Raw genomic sequence first — 22,034 nt, forward strand, 5'->3', positions numbered from 1 at the left:
TTTTCTGTACCTGAGAGTTAAGTGTAGCTTTCCATTAGCTCTCCAGGCCTGTTGGGGTAGGAGGGGCAGAGACTGAGTATTATTTACTCTGATACAGTAGGTCTGGAGTTTAATTGTCGGCCTAGATTTCATCTCATGGAAGTAGTAATGGATAAAGTATTAAGTAGGAATGGATGGATCTACAGGAGGCTCAGATCTGCTTATGTGAAGATAGAATATGTCATTTCTGTAAGCCAAGAGAAGGAAAAAAATACTAGGAGAGGAGCCACAATGTCTAAGTGAAGCCTAAAAATGCAGTTTGCTGGAAACAAATTGCACCGGAAGATGCCAAAGTCTGAAATAACTTTTAAAATTAAATATGGGGAAGATGATGTATCAGCTGCAGTTTATAGTTGGTAGAGTACAGAATGTGGAACCAGGCTTCTGTGATTCAAATCCTAGTTCTCCTACCTACTAGCCATGTTCTTCACCAATTTATTTTCTCTCCCCTGCCCTTGTATATAAAGTGAGGATGGAAACAGTATACACCTTTTAAGGCTATTATAAAGATTAAGGGAGTTAATTTAGCACATGTAAATTACACAGAACAATGCCTGGCACATTGTAATCGTTTAGTAGAGTTTAAAAGCTTCTCTCTTCTGAGGGATGGCATAGTGGATATTACCTCAGCAATCTTTCTTTGAGGCTCTTCCTTGCTTGTGAAAATTAGGATAGCCTAGGTTATGCTTCAGAACATTCATATTTGGATAGCCTGGGTTGTCAGAGGAGTTCAGGTAGAAGAAGAAAATTCTGTGCTTAATTAAACTTTCAGAACCCAAGTGTGATCTTAGTTGTTTTAAACACCTTTAGGGGCCTTCCCGTCATGGCGCAGTGGAAACGAATCTGACTAGGAACCATAAAGTTTTGGGTTCAATCCCTGGCCTCACTCAGTGGGTTAAGGATCCAACATTGCCGTGAGCTGTGGTGTAGGTTGCAGACGTGGCTCGGACCTGGCGTTGCTGTGGCTGTGGCTTAGGCTGGTGGCTACAGCTCCTACTAGACTCCTAGCCTGGGAACCTCCACATGCTGCGGGTGAGGCCCTAGAAAGACAGAAAGACAAAAAAAAAAAAAAAAAAAAAAAAAAGAAAGAAAGAAAGAAAAAAAGGCCTTTAAGTTTATTGAAGGTTTGTTAAAAGAGAGAAAGGCTAATATCAGGGCCAGGACTAGGGTGAAGCAAGAGAGACATCGATGGCATAAAATTTGAGATCATCTCTGCGCATCAAACTACATAATCAAAATAAAAAGGCAACTTACAGAATGGGAAAAAAATATTTGCAAATCATACATCTGATAAGGGATCATTATCCAGACTATATAAAGTACTCCTAGAACTCAACAACAACAACAAAAACAATCCAATTAAAAATGGGTAAAGGACTCGAGTAGACATTTCTCTAGAGAAGATATACAAATGACCAGCAAACACATGATATGATACTCAGTGTCACTAATTATCGGGGAGATGCAAATCAAAACTGCAATGAGGTACTATTTCATACCCATTACAATATCTTCTATCAAAAAAAAAAAAAACCGTAGATATTATCAAGTGTTGAAGAGGATGTGGGCCAATTGGAACCCTTGCGCACTGATGGTGGGAACGTAAAGTATGTTATTAAACAGTATGGCAGTTCCTCCAAAAATTAAACCTAGACTTACCATGTGACCCAGCAGTTCCATTTCTGGGTACACACTCCGAAAGTAAGGACTCAGAGATATTAGTACCCCTATGTTCATAGAGGCATTATTCACAGTAGTTAAAATGTGGAAGCAACCCGAGTGTCCACCTTAAGATGGACAGATAAGTAAAATCTGCTACGGGTATACACACACAATGGAATATTTTGAAACCTTTTTTAAAAGGAAGGAAATCCTGACATATACAACAGGCATGAACCTTGAGGATATTTTGTTAGGTGAAATAAGCCAGTCACAAAAGGACAAAACTGTATGATTCCACTTACATGAAGTATTTAGAGTCATCAAATTCACAGAGAGAGAAAGTAGAATAGTGGTTGCCAGGGGCTGGGTTTCGAAAACAGTGAAATGGAGAGTTTCTGTTTAAGGGACACAGAAATTCAGCTTGGGAAGAAAAACGTTGTGGAGATGGATAGTGGTGATGGCTGTACCACAGTGCGAATGTCCTTAATGACACTAAACGTGTGCTTAAAAATGGTAGATTTCAAGTTGTTTGTATTTTAAAACAATAGAAAAAATTTTAAGGAGGCATCAGTCTTAGAGTTGTGAATGTGTAGGATTGGCCCTTGGTCCCTAGTCTTGGCCCTGTTGGTATCGCTCGGCTGCCCCAGACTTGCCTAGCTGTTACTCTCATGTACTTAAAACTGTGCTGGATTGTACTAGATTGAAAAGAAATAATGTTATCATCATCACTAACACCGGAATTCTGTGAGATGTGCATGTCATGGATGCATTTCAGAAGGCTATCCACAGTGCTTCTTTCCTGCATGGCTGCTTCTCATGATAGGATGGAGAGGGAATAAAGGACAGACAGTAAATATCCCCAGGTAGCCAGGGCCAGGAGTTCAGGGTCAGCAGGGAGATCTGAGTACATTCCAAATGGCTTGCATTAATTAGTTCACTTTGCTTACTTTATATACTTGACATTAGGGCTTCCAAGTTTCCATGCACATTTATATAAGATTATCTACAAATAAGGACATACCCCTAGAGCCCTAGAAAGTTTCTGTTTGTTTACTTCATTTTTGTTTCCTCCAGCATAAAATTTGTAAAGGAAAGTTCCTAAGGTAAGCTAATGAAGTCTGCACTTTCATGGAGAAGTTGCAAAGTTATAGGTGTGTTAACTGACAGTGGGGAAAGTAATGCAAATACAAGTAGAGTGACGGGCAAAATTGCAGTCATTTAACGAAGGGCCGTCAGCAGAGAGGCCTGAGTGTGGAGATAGTCATGCTCAGGTGCCGTCATCTCTTTAAGGCTTGTCTGAATATATGTTAAAAGAGGAGAGAGAGGGAGAGGGAGAGATGGGGGAGGAGGGAAAAGGGAGAGAGGAAGAGAAGGGAGGAGGGAGGGAAGGAAGCACGGGAGGGGGGAAAGGCACTCGGCAGTCTGTAGCTGAACTCCATCTCTTCCCTAGACTCCATATGTGATCCCATGGAATCAAATGTAAATATTTCTGCAGTGCACGCATTTCATGATCTCAGTCCAGGCTCCTTCATCTTGGCTAGGTTTCTGTAATTGTCTGTTCACTGGGCTTTTTTGCTCCCATCAATCCACTTTCCACACCCAATAATCCCTCTAAAAGAAAAAAATCTGTTGGTGCCTCCCTGCTTCCAGTGGATCCTCATTACTTTAGGAAAATACTCCTTCTCCCAGCCTACCGGCCCTTCGCTGCCCACCTGTCAGCTCATCCATTTTGGACTCTTTTCTATACCTATAGCACAGCAGTCCAAGCCGCAGCAGTGACAGCGCTGGCTCCTTAACCCAGGAGTGTACCACCAGCGACCTCCCTTTCTGTTTCTTGAATGAACCAAGCTCTGCAGCTTCCAGGCCTTCACCCATGCCATTGTCTCTGCTTGGAACCCCTCTGACCTGTATTCTTCCTAGGATATACTTCTTGCTCTGTCTCTGGATCACTCTTACTCATGTTTTGAATTTCGGCCTCAAAGTAAATTTCTCTAGAAAAGATTTCCCCAGCATTCTCTTCCCCAGCTCCCATTTGGTTGAGTTCTTATACCATGTGCTTTCCCTACCATGAATTCACCCTTGTTGCATATTTGACTGTCTTTCTCCAGAGCTTCTTTGGAAGCTCACAAAGACAGGGATTTATTTTATCTATCTTTTGCATCTGTTTCCCAAGTGTTGTGAACATGGCAAGTTCTTTATTTTTAAAAGAATGTCTTACTAAGTGAAGTCATTCAGACAGTGAAAGACAAACATCATATGATGCACTTATATGTGGAGTCTAAAAAACTATATCCAATTTCTTGTGATAAAACATGATGGAAGATAATGTGAGAAAAAGAATATGTGTGTGTGTGTATATCTATCTATCTATCTCTAGGTCACTTTGCTGTACAGCAGAAATTGGCACAACATTGTAAATCAGTTATACTTTAACTTAAAAATAAAATTAAAAATGATGCAAATACCTTATTTGCAGAACAGAAACAGACTCGTACTTTGAAAACAAACTTATGGTTACCAAAGGACAGGTGCGTGGGGGGGACTGGACCGAAGGTTTGGAATTGGCTGACGCACACTGAGGTATATGGAATGATTGGCCAAAGGGGACCTGTTGTATAGCACGGAGACCTCTACCATTAGGTTGAGATCATTCTATGACTATCTATGTGGGAAAAGAATGTGAAAGAGAATGGATGTGTATACATGTGTAACAGCAGAAATTATCACAACACTGTTTTACAGCAGAAATTATCACAACATTGTAAATCAACATTTCAATAAAACTTTTAAAAAATGAAAAAAATAAATAAAAGAATGTCTGTTTGGATGGCTTTACCAGCATCTGTGGCTTCTTTTAACTGCTGTTCACTGTGGCTCCTATAGACAGGTCTCAACTGCCTGACCCACCAAGAACACGGCAACTCTGAAAACTGGGAAGTATAACTGGTAGCCTTCCAAACTGTAGTTAATTGGATGCTCACTTTATCAATACTTTGAAGAGGCCAATGATTCTGACTCTTAGTTCAGCAATTAATATTATGTGTGGGAGTTCCCGTCGTGGCTCAGTGGTTAATGAATCCAACTAGGAACCATGAGGTTACGGGTTCAGTCCCTGGCCTTGCTCAGTGGGTTAATGATCCGGTGTTGCCATGAGCTCTGGTATAGGTTGCATACACTGTTTGGATCCCGTGTTGCTGTGGCTGTGGCGTAGGCTGGCGGCTACAGCTCCAGCTCCAATTAGACCCCTAGCCTGGGAACCTCCGTATGCCTCAGGAGTAGCCCAAGAAATGGCAAAAAGACAAAAAAAAAAAAAAAAAAAAAAAAAAAATTACGTGTGGAGCTGTCTGTCCTGTGAATCTGTATGAGTTAGGCTAGGTGAACACAAATTGGTAGCCCCAAAGTAGTCTTGTATAATCTCCTCACCCTAAATATGGCATTGAAAGATTATCATGAAATTTGTATTTGCTGTCTTATCAGTAGGGAAGTAGTGGAAGTCTGTGGGTTAGAGATTAGTAGATAACAAGGGGTTTGATCGGCTTTAGACACATAACTCTTAAAAGTTTTAATCCTCATGTCATATCTTTCTAGTCCAGCAGAATAAATAGAATAAAAGTATCCTCTGGTTCCATGTTTTCATGGTGACTTCATAAATAACCCTGTAAGAGGGTCACAGTTACATCTGATGCCAGAAGGCAAGCACAGCCTGTATTTACATTTTGCAAATGAATTCAGCAAGTTAGCAGAAGACTTTCCACACTGAAAATACCTCTGAGAACATGTGACCTGGTGGCTCCTTAGCATGGGCTGGAGCTGATACTGCCTTTGAGATTCCTATCTCAGTTCACCTGCCTTCCTAGGTTTTCTGCTTCTAATCAGATATGAAGAATGACCAATTAAAAAACGTCTCCTAGCTTTAATATCTACAAAAATGAAATCTGCTTTTTTAATATTAAGTTGTGAATTTATGTTATCACCTTAAAAATAAATTTCTAGCGTGATTTACTTTCAAATAAATTGTAGGTTAGAAGCAAAATATAAATAAATATATTTTAAAAGGAGTGAAAAGAAACTGAAGCTAGAGCTTTATTTAGATAGTTTACCTGCATCCTGAAAATATCAACAATAATGAAAGTCAATGGGGTGGCAACGTCTTCATGGCAATTAAAACTGTTGCCCGCCCTCCCTGGAATGCCCGCTTCTGGCTCAAAGCTTTCTCCTCCTTCAAGGTTCTTGTACATTTCTGGTTTTCTACCATCTGATCATTCTTTGCTACTTTTGTTATTGAGTTGTTTGAGCTGTTTGTATATTTTGGCACTTAAGCCCTTGTTGGCTGATCATTTGCAAATATTTTGTCCCAGTCTGTGGGTTTTTTTTTTTTTTTATGTCTTCTTTTGCTGTACAGAAGCTTGTAAGTTTGATTAGGGCCCAATCATTTATTTTTTTCTTGTATTTCTAGTGCTTTGGTAGACTGACCTAAGAAAACATTGGTACAATTTATGTCAGAGAATGTTTTGCCTATGTTCTCTTCTGGGAGTTTTATGATGTCGTGTCTTATACTTAAGTCTTTAAACCATTTCGAGTTTATTTTTGTGTATGGTGTGAGAGTATGTTCTAATTTCATTGATTTACATGAGGCTGTCCAGCTTTCCCAACACTACTTGCTGATAAGACTGTCTTTTCCCCATTGTATATTCTTGCCTTCTTTGTTGAAGATTTCTTGACCATAGGTGTGTGGTCTTATTTTTGGGCTCTCTATTCTGTTCCATTAATCCATATTAAACTGGATCCATCAATCCATTTTTTTTTAGTTAAATCCAAAATTATTTCTTAACTAACTTCTCTAGATCTATTAATGGAATCACCATCTTCCTGGTCCACCAGCTGAAAATTCTTGGAATAATCCTTGATTTTTCCTTTTCATTTGTTCACTACATGCCAGTTAATCCACAAAACCTATTCTGTTATACACAAAATATTTCTCAGGTATGTCTCTCCTTCCTTATTGTATAGCTGTATCCCTTTTCAGGATCTTCTTATTTCTAACTTCTGTAACAGGCATTTTGGGTGAGCAGGAGCTGAGTTTTGGGCAGGAAGAATGAGAAGTTTAGATCATCTAGATAATTATTTTCACGCTTAGCTCTCCACCTCCTCCCCTCTTCAGTTTGCATGCTGGCTGGCCTGTACCTCAGATGTTGATAATAAAGAAAAGTGTGTGGTATCTTCATATTTATTTTCATATACTAATTTACACAAGGGCTGGGGAATCCTTTTTGTGGAAAATCATGCTGAGTTTCTGATCCCCACTAAGATTCTAAGTTATAAAATTGTCGTGCATCTAGATGGTCCCAGATGAAGGTCATATTTCAGGAAAGGATAACAGTGGCTCTAGTAACGGTGGGAGTAGGAGAGCATTGTTGATGCTGAGTATAACAAGGAAGCTAATCCTGGAGCTCAGCTTAGTCTGCCCCTCTGGCAGTTTTTTTTTTTTTTAAATTAAAGTATAGTTGATTTAAAATGCTTCTTCAATTTTTGTTGTACAGCACAGTGACCCAACTACACACAGTTTCCTGTGCTGTACAATAGGGCATCATTGCCCATCCGTTCTAAATATAACAGTTTGCACCAAAAACCCCAAACTGCCTGTCCATCCCACTCCCTCCACCCACCGCCTGGGAACCACAGGTCTGCTCTCCTTGTTTTGTAGAGAGCATCATCTGTGCCATATTTTAGATTCCACAAATAAGTGGTATCATATGATATTTGTCTTCTTTTTTGGCTTACTTCACTTAGTATGAGAATCTAGTTCCATCCGTGTTGCTACAAATGGCATTAGTTTGTCTTTTTTGTGGCTGAGTAGTATTCCGTTGTGTATATATACCACATCTTCTTAATCCATTCATCTGTTGATGGACATTTAGGTTGTTTCCATGCCTTGGCTATTGTAAACAGTGCTGCAATGAATATACAGGGGCATGTATCTCTTGGGATGAATGTTTTATGTGGATGTATGCCCAGGAGTGGGATTTCTGGATCATATGGTAGTTCTCTATTTAGTTTTCCAAGGTACCTCCGTACTGTTTTCTGTAGTGGTTGTACCAATTTTTATAGACACCAACAGTGAAGGAGGGTACCCTTTTCTCCATACCCTCTCCAGCATTTGTTATTTGTTGACTTGTTAATGTTGGCCATTCTGACTGATGTGAGGTGGTGTCTCATGGTGGTTTTGATTTGCATTTCTCTAATAATTAGTGATGTTGAGCATTTTTTCATGAGCCTGTTGGCCATCTATATGTCTTCTTTGGAGAAATGCCTATTTAGGTTTTCCACCCAAATGTATTCGTGGGATAAGATGTCTATATGTGTAAGTGTGCATATGTAAATGGGTGCCCAGATTTAGAGAGTTATTATACCTGAGGTGTCCTGGCAGCTTCACTGGGGGGGTATCACCTGAGTGGGCATAGTGTAGAAGAAAGGAATCATCTCTGTTGCCCTGTAGGAACTGCTATGGAGAAATGACTTTACAACTGTCTCCCTCCAGGTTAGGTTATAACTGAATATCTGTATGACACTTGTACTTGGGCATGCAGTGCCTTACATACTAGCAGAGACACTGAGAGCATCAGCAGACTTCTGGTCTACCAAGACCAAGGTGATGGTGCACCACGGGCCAGATGTGGCTGTTGCAGTGGCTGGTAGCAGTTTTCTACTTCTGCCAACCCAGGAGACTAATGGGCAGTGGCAGTGCTGGCAGCAACAGCAGCTGGAGTAGCATGCTAACCTTAAAGCAGAGTCCAGTGGAGGTGTTCAGTCCAGGAGACCTGGTAGTATGGCTTTACTGTCTGTGTGGGAGAGAGATGCTCAGGACAGTGCACAGCATGGGCATGTGTGGACACTCACTGGATTATTAGAATTCTTTGGAGATGGAGGTTTTGGAGGACTAAGCACCCAGATGTGGAATGACACTGAAGCTGTGAAGTAACCACAGATGAAGAATACAACGTTGTGATTGAATTAGATGACTTAAGAATATTTTGGCTGGGGGGTTTCCATTGTGGTGCAGTGGAAAAAAACCTGATTAGTATCCATGAGGACACAGGTTCTACCCTTGTCCTCACTCAGTGGGTTAAAGGATCTGGCGTTGCTGTTAGCTGTGGTGTAGGTCGCAGACGTGGCTCGGATCCCACGTTGCTCTGGCTATGGTGTAGACCAGCAGCTGTAGCTCTGATTCAACCCGTAGCCTGGGAACTTCCATATGCCGCCCTAAAAAGCCAAAAAAAAAAAAAAAAAAAAAAAAAAAAAAAGAATATTTCGGCTAACTTTTATTTGCATATTGCTTTATTCTATTTCGCTTCCCATGTCTTACCATGTCAATCCATTTTAAGCATTATTGTCAAGATAGTCTTTTTGAAGCATCATTCTCTGGCCACGTTGCTAATAATTTTCACTCCTGCCTTCATGCCAAACAGCAGCAACAACCCTATCTCACATTGTATGTACCGTATCTGGCCTCTCCACCCTGCCATCCACAAGTCTCTATAAGCAGGCAGTTCCAGGGTGATTTCCTGTTAGTCTCTTTCACTAGTAGGTCTGGCTACAGAAAATTGCTGACCATTGATCTCTGCTCCCTTGATTTGGGGACTGTACTGTGTTGTTCATTTTTTCCCTTTTTTTTTTTTTTTTTAATTTAATTTTACTTTTTAGCTGCTCCAATCCAGCCAGTCCCTCAGGGCCTAGATCCAATGACCCCTTTCATGAAGTCCTTACCACACTGCCCAGACAGATGCAACTACTTCCTCCTCATGTTCCTTTTGACTCCTGTTTGTTATTACACTTTATCACTTTCCATCTTGTGTTCTTATAATGTGTATGCATGGTTCATCTCCACTTACTAAGTACAGACCCCCTGCAGACTGGTGCTTGGCCTTATATAACTCTGCTTTTCCCAGCAGGACCAGTCCTGCTTGAGGGGAAATATTTGTTCAATAAAGGGATGAACAGCAGTAGGAACATTTCTCTTTTCCTGCTCCTCAGCACTGCCTTAGGGAAAGCTAGGTGATGTTTTGGGGGTGAAAGAGAGGGGAGGAGTGAGCGAGCTACCATATTTACAGATGACTAATGCTTTCCAAAGGAAATGAAAGATTTACAGTTATTACTACTTTGCAAAGCTTTATTTTCCCTCTCAGGGGCCAGCCCTCCAATTTTGCAATCTGAAAAATAACAAAAATCAAGTGCCACATATGAGGCAGTCCCCATGGTCTCAGTGGCTATTTTTAGGTCATTGTGACGTGGTTTCGGCAGTGAAATGCTTCTCCAGCTCAGGGTTATTGCCGTTTTTTGTTTCTCACGCTCTCTCTGGCCCAGGACCATATTCTTTACCTCATTCCTGCTAAGCTGTTTCCCTATTTGAGCATCCAAACTGGCACGCCTAACAGCTGACCCACAGCCACTTCCCTAAAATATCTCCATGGTTATCCACAGTTTGTGGAACTTGTTGATGGCCATCTGTGGCCGGGAAGGCATATGGGCCCCCAAAGTGTTGCATAAAGGTGGAGGTAGCTGGCAGCAAGGAATCTGAGCTCCCCTGATGAGGGAGCAGACAGAACTGGGGAAACATCAGTCAGTGGGGCAGGATAAAATGCCCACACACAGGTATATTTGCTTCTAGCAAAAATGAGGCCCAGTGGACAAACTGCTGATTTTGTACTTCGTTAACAATAAGGTTCAAATCCCAAACCACTTGGGCTCCCCGCCAGGGCTCCCCAGTCACATTCCTGCTGGTGATAGATCCCTACCCCTTCCCTTCATTTGTTCAGTTACATCACTTTAACATACAATCTGAGCACAAAGCTGGAAGCAACAACATCGGGAAAGCTTCTAGGCTGTAGAGATGATGGTAAGCTTTTTTGCATTCTCACCACTCCAGCATTTAGCAGAGTGTGTTTTACACAAATAGAAAGCTGAACAGATACCTGGCCATCTGAATATATTGAAAAGAGAACTGGATTTGGAAATAGAAGTCCTTGATTTGGAGTTCCCGTTGCAGCTCAGCAATAACGAACCTGACTAGTAACCATGAGGATGCGGGTTGGATCCTTAGCCCTGTTCAGTGGGTTAAGGACCCGGCATTGCCTTGAGCTATGGTGTAGCTGGTTGATTTTGCACATGACTTTAAGCCTGGCTTAATGCAAAGGAATAAATCGGCTTGGTTCCAGCATTGTTGTGGCTGTGGCGTAGGCCAACATCTGTAGCTCCAATTAGACCTCTAGCCTGGGAACTTCCATATGCCACATATATGGCCCTAAAAAAAAAAAAAGGATTAGATATGAAGATTGATGATCAGCTTCCAAGTCCTTAGGAAGAAAAAAATAATAATAATTTAAAAGTGCTATCTCATATATGAACTCCAGAAGTTACATTTTGTAAGAAAGAGTAAATCAGATTAAAGTCTACCCTTCTCCCAAAAAAGTGTGGAAATTCATGTGCATAATCAACCAGCTACCACCCTGCTTCTCCTCAAGACATGCAGCAGAAAGAAATATCCTTGTGTATACACTCTTACTCTACCCTAGGTGCTAGATAGTCTATCTTTAGGGATTTATTCCTTTGCATTAAGCCAGACTTGAAATATACGTGGCACATGTCCCACCATTCTCCACCTGCACGCTATTGGCAGATCTTGCTAAATGATAGCACAACTCTTTTGGTAGGGCTTCAGAATCCTTCACAACACAGTGTTCCAGACCTCAACTACCAGTACATCCCCAATTTATGTCTTATTCTCTAAAAGTGTCCTTTGTTAAATTGCAAAAGCCCTAGGTTGGAGAACAGTGTAGATCACTGGAGTCTTGGGGTAATTTACTGAGCAAGTGCTTACTTTGAGAAAGGAGAAGCAAGAAAGACTTGAGCACTGAGAATGTAGGAGGGTGGGAGGAACATACCTTGCAGAGGGGAAAGGAAGGCTAAAGGAAGAACCGTCACCTGAGTTTTGGGCACAAAGGTTACCGGCTGTAAGACAAAGGCTGGTGAATCCCATGAGACAGGCCCTTCTGGAGCCTAATCCTTTGGCTCATGTTCTCTTCCTGGTTTCTGTTTCTGACAGAGCACTGCCCTAAATTCAGCTTTCCCCCACATAGGGATTGGGGAATTATCCAGACTACCAGATGTGAAAGCCTTATGTGAGTCTAGGCTATAGAAGGAACATCATAATTCACTTCCAGTCTGCAGGTATTATTCTTGGCATGCCCCTCTCAGTAGAGCAAGAGGCTCTGGGTGAGAAGGCTAGAGAATGGAAAGGGGGTTTTCCAGTCACTGGGTGGAAGGCCAAGCACTTTCCTCTGACTATAGACATTGGGCAGCATTTCTGAGAATTAGTGTCACCAGGTGGCTGGATGATGAAATCTAGGCCAGCTACTTAAATTATTTCTCATGCCTCCAGCTAGGGTATTCTGCAAGACCCTGGGCAATTGCCCAAATGCCCTCTAAGTGCTTTAGTGCCAGATGTTAATGCAAATAAGCTAATAATGACATAGGCAACAGGAATGGACCAAACCTTGTATGCTCAACCTGTCAAATGCCTTTTGAGATGGCTCATTTAGATGCCTTAGATCATTCAGCCATTCGATATTTTAATTACAAATGGAACCAAAGATCAGTGTTTTCATGAGGAAAGTAACATGTGTGGCTTTGCAATGATGAATTCTTCAGGAGCGGGAGAAGGGAACTCATGACTCGCTATGTATGTGTGTGCCCATGCTTGTGTGTTCTTGTGCATGTGATGTTTCCATGACAGTTAAAAGCAAACAATAAGATTCCTTTTTCCTGAAAATTTGAAGATGGTAAAATCCCTGTAAAGACACTCCTGTAGAACAGTATGCTTCTTTTGGAATATTCCTCAGAGCCTGCAATGACAAGTCTAAGTTGATTTTCTTTCTGCAGTTCTTACCTGCTTATATAAGCGAGGCTAACAGCAGCAAACAAGGTGAGTCCTTTCGTCTTCAGTGGATAGCAGTGTGGCCTGAGGATGATTTCGACCAGTGAGAAGGGCAGTATGGCTGTGTGCTGCAGGAACAAAGATGACACATCCCAATGTCAAGGTGCCTTGGCTGCCTACAGTGCCCCTAATTCTCTCTTCCCCTCCAACCTACCTTCTTACACAAGTACCAAAAGAAACTTTCCAAAATTTGTCGTGGATAGTACTCCTTAGATGCCAACGACCTACAATGGGTCTCTCTATTGCCTACAAACTCCTTTGTCTGGCTACCAGGGCTCTTTGTAACATGCTGTCTCCTCTCTGGTCCTGTGTAGTACCTCCCCTCTTCTCTCTCTCTCTCTCTCACACACACACAAACACACACACACACACGTGTGCGCGCGTGCACCCTCTCACACATACCCACTCACACGCACTCATACCCTTGCACGCACTCCATGAAACAAGGTTTTTCCCTTCATTCTTTGCTCTCAGGGTGCTTGCTCCCCCCTCACATGTCTGTTCATGCCTCAGCTGTCTGCATGGAGTGTGTCTTCCCTCCTTGTATCCGTATCATCCATGTTGTTCACAGCCAGTGCAGGCTTCCATGATGCTTTCTCTGAATTTTCCTCTTGCTAATTTCTTTCACTCAGTTCTGCTGCATTTCTAGCCTGTGCCATGTAGTCTAGCACTGACAGTGTGTATTCGTCAGCTCGACGCGGAGAGGGGCTGTGAACACATGCAGCCTGTCTCTGCATTCCTCAGTGCAGTTGGTACCATCTAACTGTCCTATGGATGGGTGATGGGTGTTGTTGGGGGTGTGAGAGCTTCCCTCCGAAACCTCCATGGCCCCCCAACTCCTTCCCTGCTTCACCTCCTCCTTCAGAACCATCTATTTTCTCACATCTCTCAGACCCTTAACACTAATGACAGAATCAAGGAGCTAAGTCTTTAGGAATAGTGGTGTTTGGGGGCATAAAGACTACTGAGTCCCACGCCTCTATTGGTTAAGGGAACCGATCCAGGAAAGGTGACTTGAGTCTATGTGCAATGTCCTTTCATTTGTTAAACACATTTATTAAGTTCTTCTGCCATACTCTGTGCTTAATGGTTAGTACTTTATACGCTTTACATTTTTAGCTATCATTCCTCTTTCATCCTTGCTCCCCAGTTCCTAGTTCTTGGCAGTGTCATCTACAACCTCCATCCCAGTCCCATTCCTATGCCCTGAGGCAGCTGACCTCAATTACAATAGTGACTGGGGCTTAGGAATGTCACAGTGCCTGTGTGACCGTGCTTCCATGCCCAGCTGCTCTGCTGGAGCCCTGGGCACTGACTCTGGGTGGCCTTTGCTGTCAGTCACACTAGTCTTGTGCTCAGAGGTATCCACAGGAGGCGGTAGCATCTTCCTCTGCCTGCGCTAGTTAGGGTCTAGTCAGGAGATCAAGACCCTCTGATGACAAATGTGGTAAGTTGGGGTTTTTGTTTTTTGTTTTGTTTTCTTTTTTGGCTGCCCTGTGACATATGGAGTTCCTGGATCAGGGATCAGATCCAAGCCACAGTTTGACCTACACTTGTGTTCTGGTGCTGCAGAGACACTAACAATTCTGTTGCACCACAGTGGGAATTCCACATGTGACAAGTTTTGATGGAGCAGGGATGGGATGAGAAGGAACATATGTTAAATATAGCGCATTACTGGGCAGAGGGAGCCTCCTGGGTCCCTGTCAAGCCTGCAATTGGGTGGCACAGAGCAGTTAGGCTTCTCAAAGGCCCTGGGAACCCACATTTTAGTAGCAAAGACTAGAGGAGCAGTATTGTAGACAAACCAAAGCTTTTAGAGACTGTCCAGGGTTCGTTCTGAACATACTGACTGTTTGGCCATACAGATGGAAAGACTTCCAGGCCTGCTATCACGTCCTGCATCTTTCTTTGGTCTGGTTTTAGGCTATAATTTCTGTGTCTCTCCCTCCAATAAGGAGTGTCATGTTTAAGGGCACATACTTTTGAATCAGACTCTGGATTACTTACTGACTCTGTCTGCACTTCAGCTTCCTCAGTTATAAAACGGGATGGTAAATAGTACACAGGTCATAGGGGTAGTGCTCTGAGGATTGAGGTACGTTCACGTGATAAGAGCTTCCAGTGAGCATCAGCTGTGATTGTCACTGTTACCCTTGTGACTGCCATCCTTCCTCTCACTGACGGTCCAGCGTGGAGAGAGGTGAGGCAAGGTTCTGGGATGTCCACAGTACTGGGTGTCTGGATGCACCATCACCTGTGGTCTGCAAATGGCTGGAGTGTAGCAGCAGAGCTGACCCATGGCTGTCCCATGGCTCCCTCCCCAGCCTACAGCTGGTGCCTGTCCTCTCAACCATGGTCCCTTCAGAGCCCTAGCAATACTCTGTGACTGACACTGATGCTGTTTCATCCAGAGTCCACTTCGAGGCCAGAAATAAGGCCGTCTGCCCAGTACAGCCTGCTTTTCTGCCTGCTTTCTCTCTGTCACAGCCAGGAAGACCAGGATCTATTAGGAACCATTAGCAATCCATTATACTGGCCATTGATCTGACAGATTTTATTATCCCTGCCCACAGTCAGCAGCTTCCTTTCTCTGTGTTAATGATCATTTGAAACAGAATTCCTGTGGAATAGTGTAGTGTGTTTGCATCAGGAGCAAATGAGTTCCTAGTGATTAATGCTTTCATGACAAAGAACTCAGAAAAGCATGACTGGTCACCTCTTCTAGGAGTCTGCCCTTTGCAAGGGACAGTCAATTGGATTTCCAAATGAATTCCCCCGGATGGCTTCTGGGAAGTTTACTTCAGTGATGTCATTAGTGACGGGCCATATACTGTGGCTTAATACCAGCTTAAAGGTCCTTAAAAGAATCACAGTTTTTGGTCAGGGCTGGAGGTAGGAATGAGGAAAGAAGGAAGACCACCTTCTCTCAGCTTTCCAAACACTGAGCTACTGTGACACAGTAAACCTCCTGGTATTTCAAACGTACTGGTGTTTCACCTCATATTGATGTAAATTATATAACCTTTGTCAGACAGCATTTCTTTTTTTAAACAAGAAGAAAAAATTTAGTAAGAAAAATCAAATATGCTTTCTGCTTCCAAAAAATCTAATAATTAGGCTGGGATTGACACAAATTAGAATGCTGCCAAAAATTACTGAAAACAGTGACTCATTCTGTATTTCAATTAACAGTTTCTCAGTTTCCCTTATAAACAGTGAAGCTGACAAAAATTAATTATCTCAGAGGGGGTAAAATATTTCCTTCCAAAGTAAACAAAGCATCATAGACTGAAACAATAGTATGTGTAAACAGAGGGAATGGAAGGAAGCTATCTTGCCTTGTCAGTTGAGCCATCATCTTGGTAGATTTTTCTTTAAATACCTCATTCCAAAAGCATTTACTGAAAGGAAAGTATTATTCTTGTTTCTTCCTTTTGTACCAAATTCCACATTTTCCTCCTGCCCTTGGTGTGATGCCTACTTACGCTGAATATCTTGGAGACAGAACTATAAGCATGAAGGATTGATTTTTAGATTCCTTGGTTGCAAAATAGCCTTGTAGATAAGTACTAAAATTTACCAGCCCATAGAGAATTCCTACAAGGTTACATGAGTGGCAGCATGGAATCTAATGAGCACTTATTTTTACTAGCCTCATGCCAGTAAGATAAGTAGCTGCTGTAAAAGGCTTCCCTGTGTCTGAAGCTAAACTTACACGGAGCTAAACTTAACAGTGGGATTCATGGCAAGCCTCAATCACTCAGATAACCCATGGAGCCGACAATGCTCCATCCTTGTCATGCAGGCTCCAAAGACTGACTCTAGAAGGTGAGGATGGCCACACTTTTTAGCTGAGATTTTTGGGGCACTTAATTTCAAAAAGAAATTCAGAGAGCCTACACATTTTTAAAATCAGATAATAGCATTTTAAAATAAGTTCTCTACCTCTTTCCTCTATTTCATTTCTTCATTGTACTAGCTCTTGTGTTGAGTTGACCAAGATAAATAAGTCAACTTCTACCTTCTCAGAGTGGTCATTGAGAGACTTTCTCCGTCCTATGCTGTTTCTAATCATGAGCTTATTATATAACACTGCCCACTTTGCATCTGCTTCAGTCTTATCCACCCTTCCTTTGTTCAAGCAACACTTGAATCTGAGAATTAATTCCTTATATCGGCTCTTCCCAAACTGAGGATCTTTCTCCCAAGTGTCTAAGATAATGTCTTTGGTTTGTTTATGGTGCTACTGGATAGATATTTTAAAATGAAGTTTTAGTGTCTGACAAGATTTTATTTCTGGATACATTAAGGAGGATATTTTTGCTTACTGTATATTAAATATATCATTTAAAATGTATTTAAAAATGAAAGCCTTCATAAAACCTCCTCAGGGCAAATGCATGGTCAAAACACCAATTAAAACTTAAACATAAATATAACAACTGACATGAAAATGGAAGCAAAACAAATCTTAATAGAATGCCTTTATACCCAGGCTTGTTATTACACTGGTAGATCATGTTTCTTAAGCTTGAAAACTGCACACGGTAAAAACACACAGTAATAGTTGTTTTGTAAATCCTAGTAAGGCAATCTCTGGTTTTGATAATACCCATTTGCCAGCTAAAAACTTTTACCTCACCCCTCACCAACTTCCTACAACTGAACCTTCTGCCTCTCACTCCTACAGTTTGGGATAGTGGTGACATTCTTTTTTTTTTTTTTTTGGTCTTTTGTCTTTTTGTTGTTGTTGTTGCTATTTCTTGGGCCGCTCCCGCAGCATATGGAGGTTCCCAGGCTAGGGGTTGAATCGGAGCTGTAGCCACTGGCCTACGCCAGAGCCACAGCAACGCGGGATCCGAGCCGCGTCTGCAACCTACACCACAGCTCACGGCAACGCCGGATCGTTAACCCACTGAGCAAGGGCAGGGACCGAACCTGCAACCTCATGGTTCCTAGTCGGATTCGTTAACCACTGCGCCACGACGGGAACTCCAGTGGTGACATTCTTTCTGGGAATGTTTTGTATCCCAAAGCAGAGACCCTCTGTAATCTCTATGGCCCCTCTATTATTAAAGGCACAGTTTTGCTTTAAGTCAGTCTAATATATATGGTAATCTGGATATGTAAACATAGGCTGTATTGCTTATATATTTAGGAAACTTTTTTTTTATTCCTCCACCTATACTACCTGCAAGAGTCTTTACCATCTCAAATATTAGAGTTTAGAAGATAATTGGATTTGTAAAAATTCTCTTTTCTACTTTCTAGGAACTCAAGTGCACAGACTAGGCACCACTGTAATTAAAGAGTCAGTGTTCAAATGCCTGGGGATAAGGAATTGGGAAGATAATTCACAGAAAGAGCCACAGGCTTCTCTTTCATCTCCACAGTCTACCTGGGTGGGCTAATATAACCCAGTCAGGTAAAAACAAAAACAAAAACAGGGAACAGAAATTAAAAACCAATAGTTTAATTTTTTGTGCAAGAGTAGTAATGTTTACAGTTTACTCTGACATGCACCAAAAATAAGAAGGCTTGATGGATGGGATAGATGCATAATTTGTGATAAAGCAAATACAGTCAACTGTTAATAGCAGAACCTAAGTGGTATGTACAGGTGTTCACTGTAAAATTTTCAGCTGTGATTTATGTTTGAAAATGTTTATAATAAAATGTTGGGAGAAATGTGAATAGTCTTTACTGACCTAGAAAGGTAAATGAATGCTCCATTGGGCTGAGGAAGAAAAGCATGCCAATATTTATGAACTTGTATGTGAATTGAGCAGGTGGTTAAATGATAACTTTCTGAATCTTCTGAACTTTCTAAGCGATTTTTTTACTTACTACACTGTTGTCTTTTAGGTTAATATGTAGTTTATCCGGCATTTCAAAGCAGCATCCTTCTAGGAAGCTAGTTGGCTGTGATGGTGTCCAGCTTTGATGAAGAAGAGGTGGCCATTTAGGTTCTATCTAGTTAAGGATAAGACAAAAGAAAAATCTAGGAGGTGAAGATTCTGCAGTCAGGAATATATCTGCCTCTTCCAGCCTCTGTCTCTCCAAAGCACCCAGATCCCTTCCTCCAGCATAACTCCAGCAGTAATAACACCCTAGACACCAACTGTAATCAGTGACTCATTCCTTTCCTTCTCATATCCAGACTTGATTCACTTTCTCCCTCAGATGCTTCCCACAGCTACTTATTCTTTTATTCTCCCCAGCATCGCCTCCATAGCTTTTCCCTCTTTCGGTACATACTCAACATTGCAGTTAGACCAATCTTCTTAAGACAAGTTTCTGGTTACTACCCCTAAAAACCTTTTGTGGCTCGCTGTTGCCTCAGTCCACTTACTCCTCTGATGTCATCTCTTTCCTGTTTTCCGCTGTATCTCAACAGGCTCTATCCCTTCACCTCAATCCAGTCTCCTCATTATTCTTGTCTTAGTCTCTTTCCTTCCCTAGAACTCCTCCCTCTTTTTATTTACCTAACTCTTTTCTTTAATTTTTCTCTCCCAATCATAGCCCACACACCTTTGAGATGCCTTGCAACCAAAGGCACACATGTTAACATGAGAAGATATAAGCGAGCATCAGGACCCAAGAGAGCACTGAAGCAGGAATGCACCAGCCAGAGGTTTGCTGGGCTGCTGTTGTTGAGATTAAAATTCAGCAGTTCCCTTCCAGACAGCCAAAGTGGAAAGAGAGAGGTGGAATGGATACTGTTCCTTTTTTCAGGGGAAATTAGTTTTTTTCCACTGTTAATTAGGCCTCAAAGAAACTGTCATTATTGTGTTTCATTTAGGGACATTAAGTAATAGTAGACAGAACTCTCACCACTGTCTCCATAGGAAAACATTTCAGAAATCTAAGTTGTATAAAATGATAAAATTTGAAGGCAAAATTGTAAAACAAAGATCTTTTGAGGGAGATTCTGCCAATAAGAAGATAATAGTGGGAAAAAAAAAAAAAGGAGTTCCCATCGTGGCTCAGTGATTAATGAATCCAACTAGGAACCATGAGGTTGTGGGTTCAATCCCTGGCCTCACTCAGTGGGTTAAGGATCCGGCGTTGCCGTGAGCTGTGGTGTAGGTCGCAGATGCGCCTCAGATCAAGGGTTGCTGTGGCTGTGGCGAAGGCCAGTGGCTACAGCTCCGATCAGACCCCTAGCCTGGGAACCTCCATATGCTGTGGGTGTGGCCCTAGAAATGACAAAAAGACAAAAAAAAAAAAAGATAATAGTGTATGATTATGTTGACTTCTGATGATCAGAGCTGTAGAGGGACTTCAGAAATACCATTTCCCCCACAAGTGTTTTTGTTTTTACTCCAGTTGTGGGTCAGACAACAGCCAGAATTTTATTCTCTGTTTAGAGCTCAGAGTGAAAGTATTATACACTGTTGATGACACCGAGACCTAAATACTTGGAGGAATTCAGCGAGTCAGTGGTAATGTTGACATTCTTTTATTGCAAACAAGAAGCTCCACCAAGGAACCATCCCAGAGCTGAGTGACTAGCCCTTTCTGCAACCTCTGGGGCCCATGTCACATGCATGTCTCACCCAGGTCACATCCTGCCTTCAGACGCAATGCTCACTGCCTCCTGTCCTTCCCGCAGCTCTTTTGGTTGGCACTAGACTCTTCAGTGCTTAATTATTTTGAGGTCAGAGCTCTTACCTATTATTTTTTCTGGACTCCCTTCCAACCTCTGATTAATAAGTATTTTTTGACTGATTTTCTTCATTTGAACTTGTATTTTACAAAGAAGAATTAAGCCCTTATTTTGACCTGCAAAACCCTCATGATCTGGTTACCTGTCCCATCTTAGTTCCATGCCCTGCTGCCCCATCCTATAACCTTCACCTGCCCCCCCCCCAATTACTCTGCCCTCCCCCCACAGTTCCCTCTCTCACCACTGGTACAACACACACTTATGTTTCCCTCCATCCCCACCTCTGCCTTCTTCCCACCTTACAGGGCTCAAAGTACATATCACTGCCTCCAGGTCAGAATCTGAAATTTCCAGCAGGTGCCTTTCCTTGGACAGCATCACATTATTGCATTCATCCAATACTAGCCAAATCTCCCAGAGATGGAATCAACTCGAGGCTTGAGACTGTCACCATATCATCTCCAGTACCTAGCACAGGGCTTAACCTTTCTGGCCACTTAATGTCTGTGGTGTTAATTAATGAATCAGTGAAACTGGAGTAGGACAGAGGAGGAAGAAGAGTTCTGCATAGCCTGGGAAGACAGTCAGTGTCCTGGAGTGAGAAGACTCAACTGGCATTGGCAGCCGCATATCAGGCTATGCGTGTGGCTAGCAGGGCCACAGAGTCAATCCCACCTCAGGCTGGTCACTTTTTCCCTATATCAGGGCTGTAGATGGCATCCCAAATCCTGGGAATGGGTGTCGTGAGCCCTAAGGAAACCTGTGAGAAAAGGTGACTCCTCGGAATAGCCTCTGGGTGCCCACATCATGGTAACTAAACTGTAGACTCGGTAATGGATGTCACCATCCCTGCACCCCTGCAGAAAGTCAGGAAATACTCAGCCAGCAGAGGCTGTTCTTTGTTTGGGACCTGCTGGCCTGTGGCCCTCCATCCTGAAATTGGACCAGGGGGAAACTCCCCAGGTTTTTCTCAGCATCTTCTTTGTACCCCCTCCTCTTTATCAATCTGTAATCCACCCTTCCTCCATGCTTCTGTGCCGGGCTCCACATAGCACACACAGAGACTTGTTTGTAAGACATAGACAGATGGGCAGCTCTCTAGAAAGCTGCTCCAAGTTGGAGGAAGGAGACTGTTCTTTTCAAGAAAGAGGAAGTTTCAGAAGCACTGGATCTGCTCTTGCTTTAGAGCCATCATCTCTCAGGGCACCGTCCATTTGTCTCAGATCTCTCATCTCTGTGTCAATAAAGGACTCAGAATGTGTAGGCAGCTGGTTTCCCTGGGAGATAACAGTGAGTCAGGAAAGCACCCTATAAGCACAAACACTAGGGCAAAATTCCAAACTCTCCATGTGACTGATCCCATGATGGACCAGGTCCCACCCTTTCTCCTTCCTGCCTCCAGCTTTCCCTTGCTGGCCCATCAGAGTTTTCCTAACGGGACTCAGCAGCTGTTCTGCCCGAATGGCAGTTGCTCACTGGTGATTTCCCCGAATGTGTGTGATTGGCCGATACAGGATTAGGGTGTGTCTTAGTCTATATGAGGGGGGCACATGAGCTCCCTTGGGGAGAGGTCTTCCCATTAGAGGGAGGATATGGCAGGGAGTGGAGCCTAGAAGTAAAAGAAAAGGAAAACTTTGCTTGGGAAATGCCTTCATTTGATATCCATCCAGT

General features: G+C 42.5%; 1 protein-coding gene across 4 annotated transcripts in view; it reads right to left on the reverse strand.

Moving 5' to 3' along the window:
* Positions 1 to 22,034, reverse strand: part of ADTRP (androgen dependent TFPI regulating protein) — a 70,915-nt gene that overhangs the window by 18,827 nt on the left and 30,054 nt on the right. For all 4 annotated transcript variants that reach the window (XM_021100192.1, XM_021100189.1, XM_021100190.1 and 1 more), the window contains one exon: positions 12,644 to 12,759. In XM_021100192.1, the coding sequence (XP_020955851.1) occupies positions 12,644 to 12,759 (116 nt within the window). The remainder of the gene's footprint in view (positions 1 to 12,643; positions 12,760 to 22,034) is intronic.

This window comes from Sus scrofa, chromosome 7 (genome assembly GCF_000003025.6).
Source record: "Sus scrofa isolate TJ Tabasco breed Duroc chromosome 7, Sscrofa11.1, whole genome shotgun sequence".
NCBI classification, from domain to species: domain Eukaryota; kingdom Metazoa; phylum Chordata; class Mammalia; order Artiodactyla; family Suidae; genus Sus; species Sus scrofa.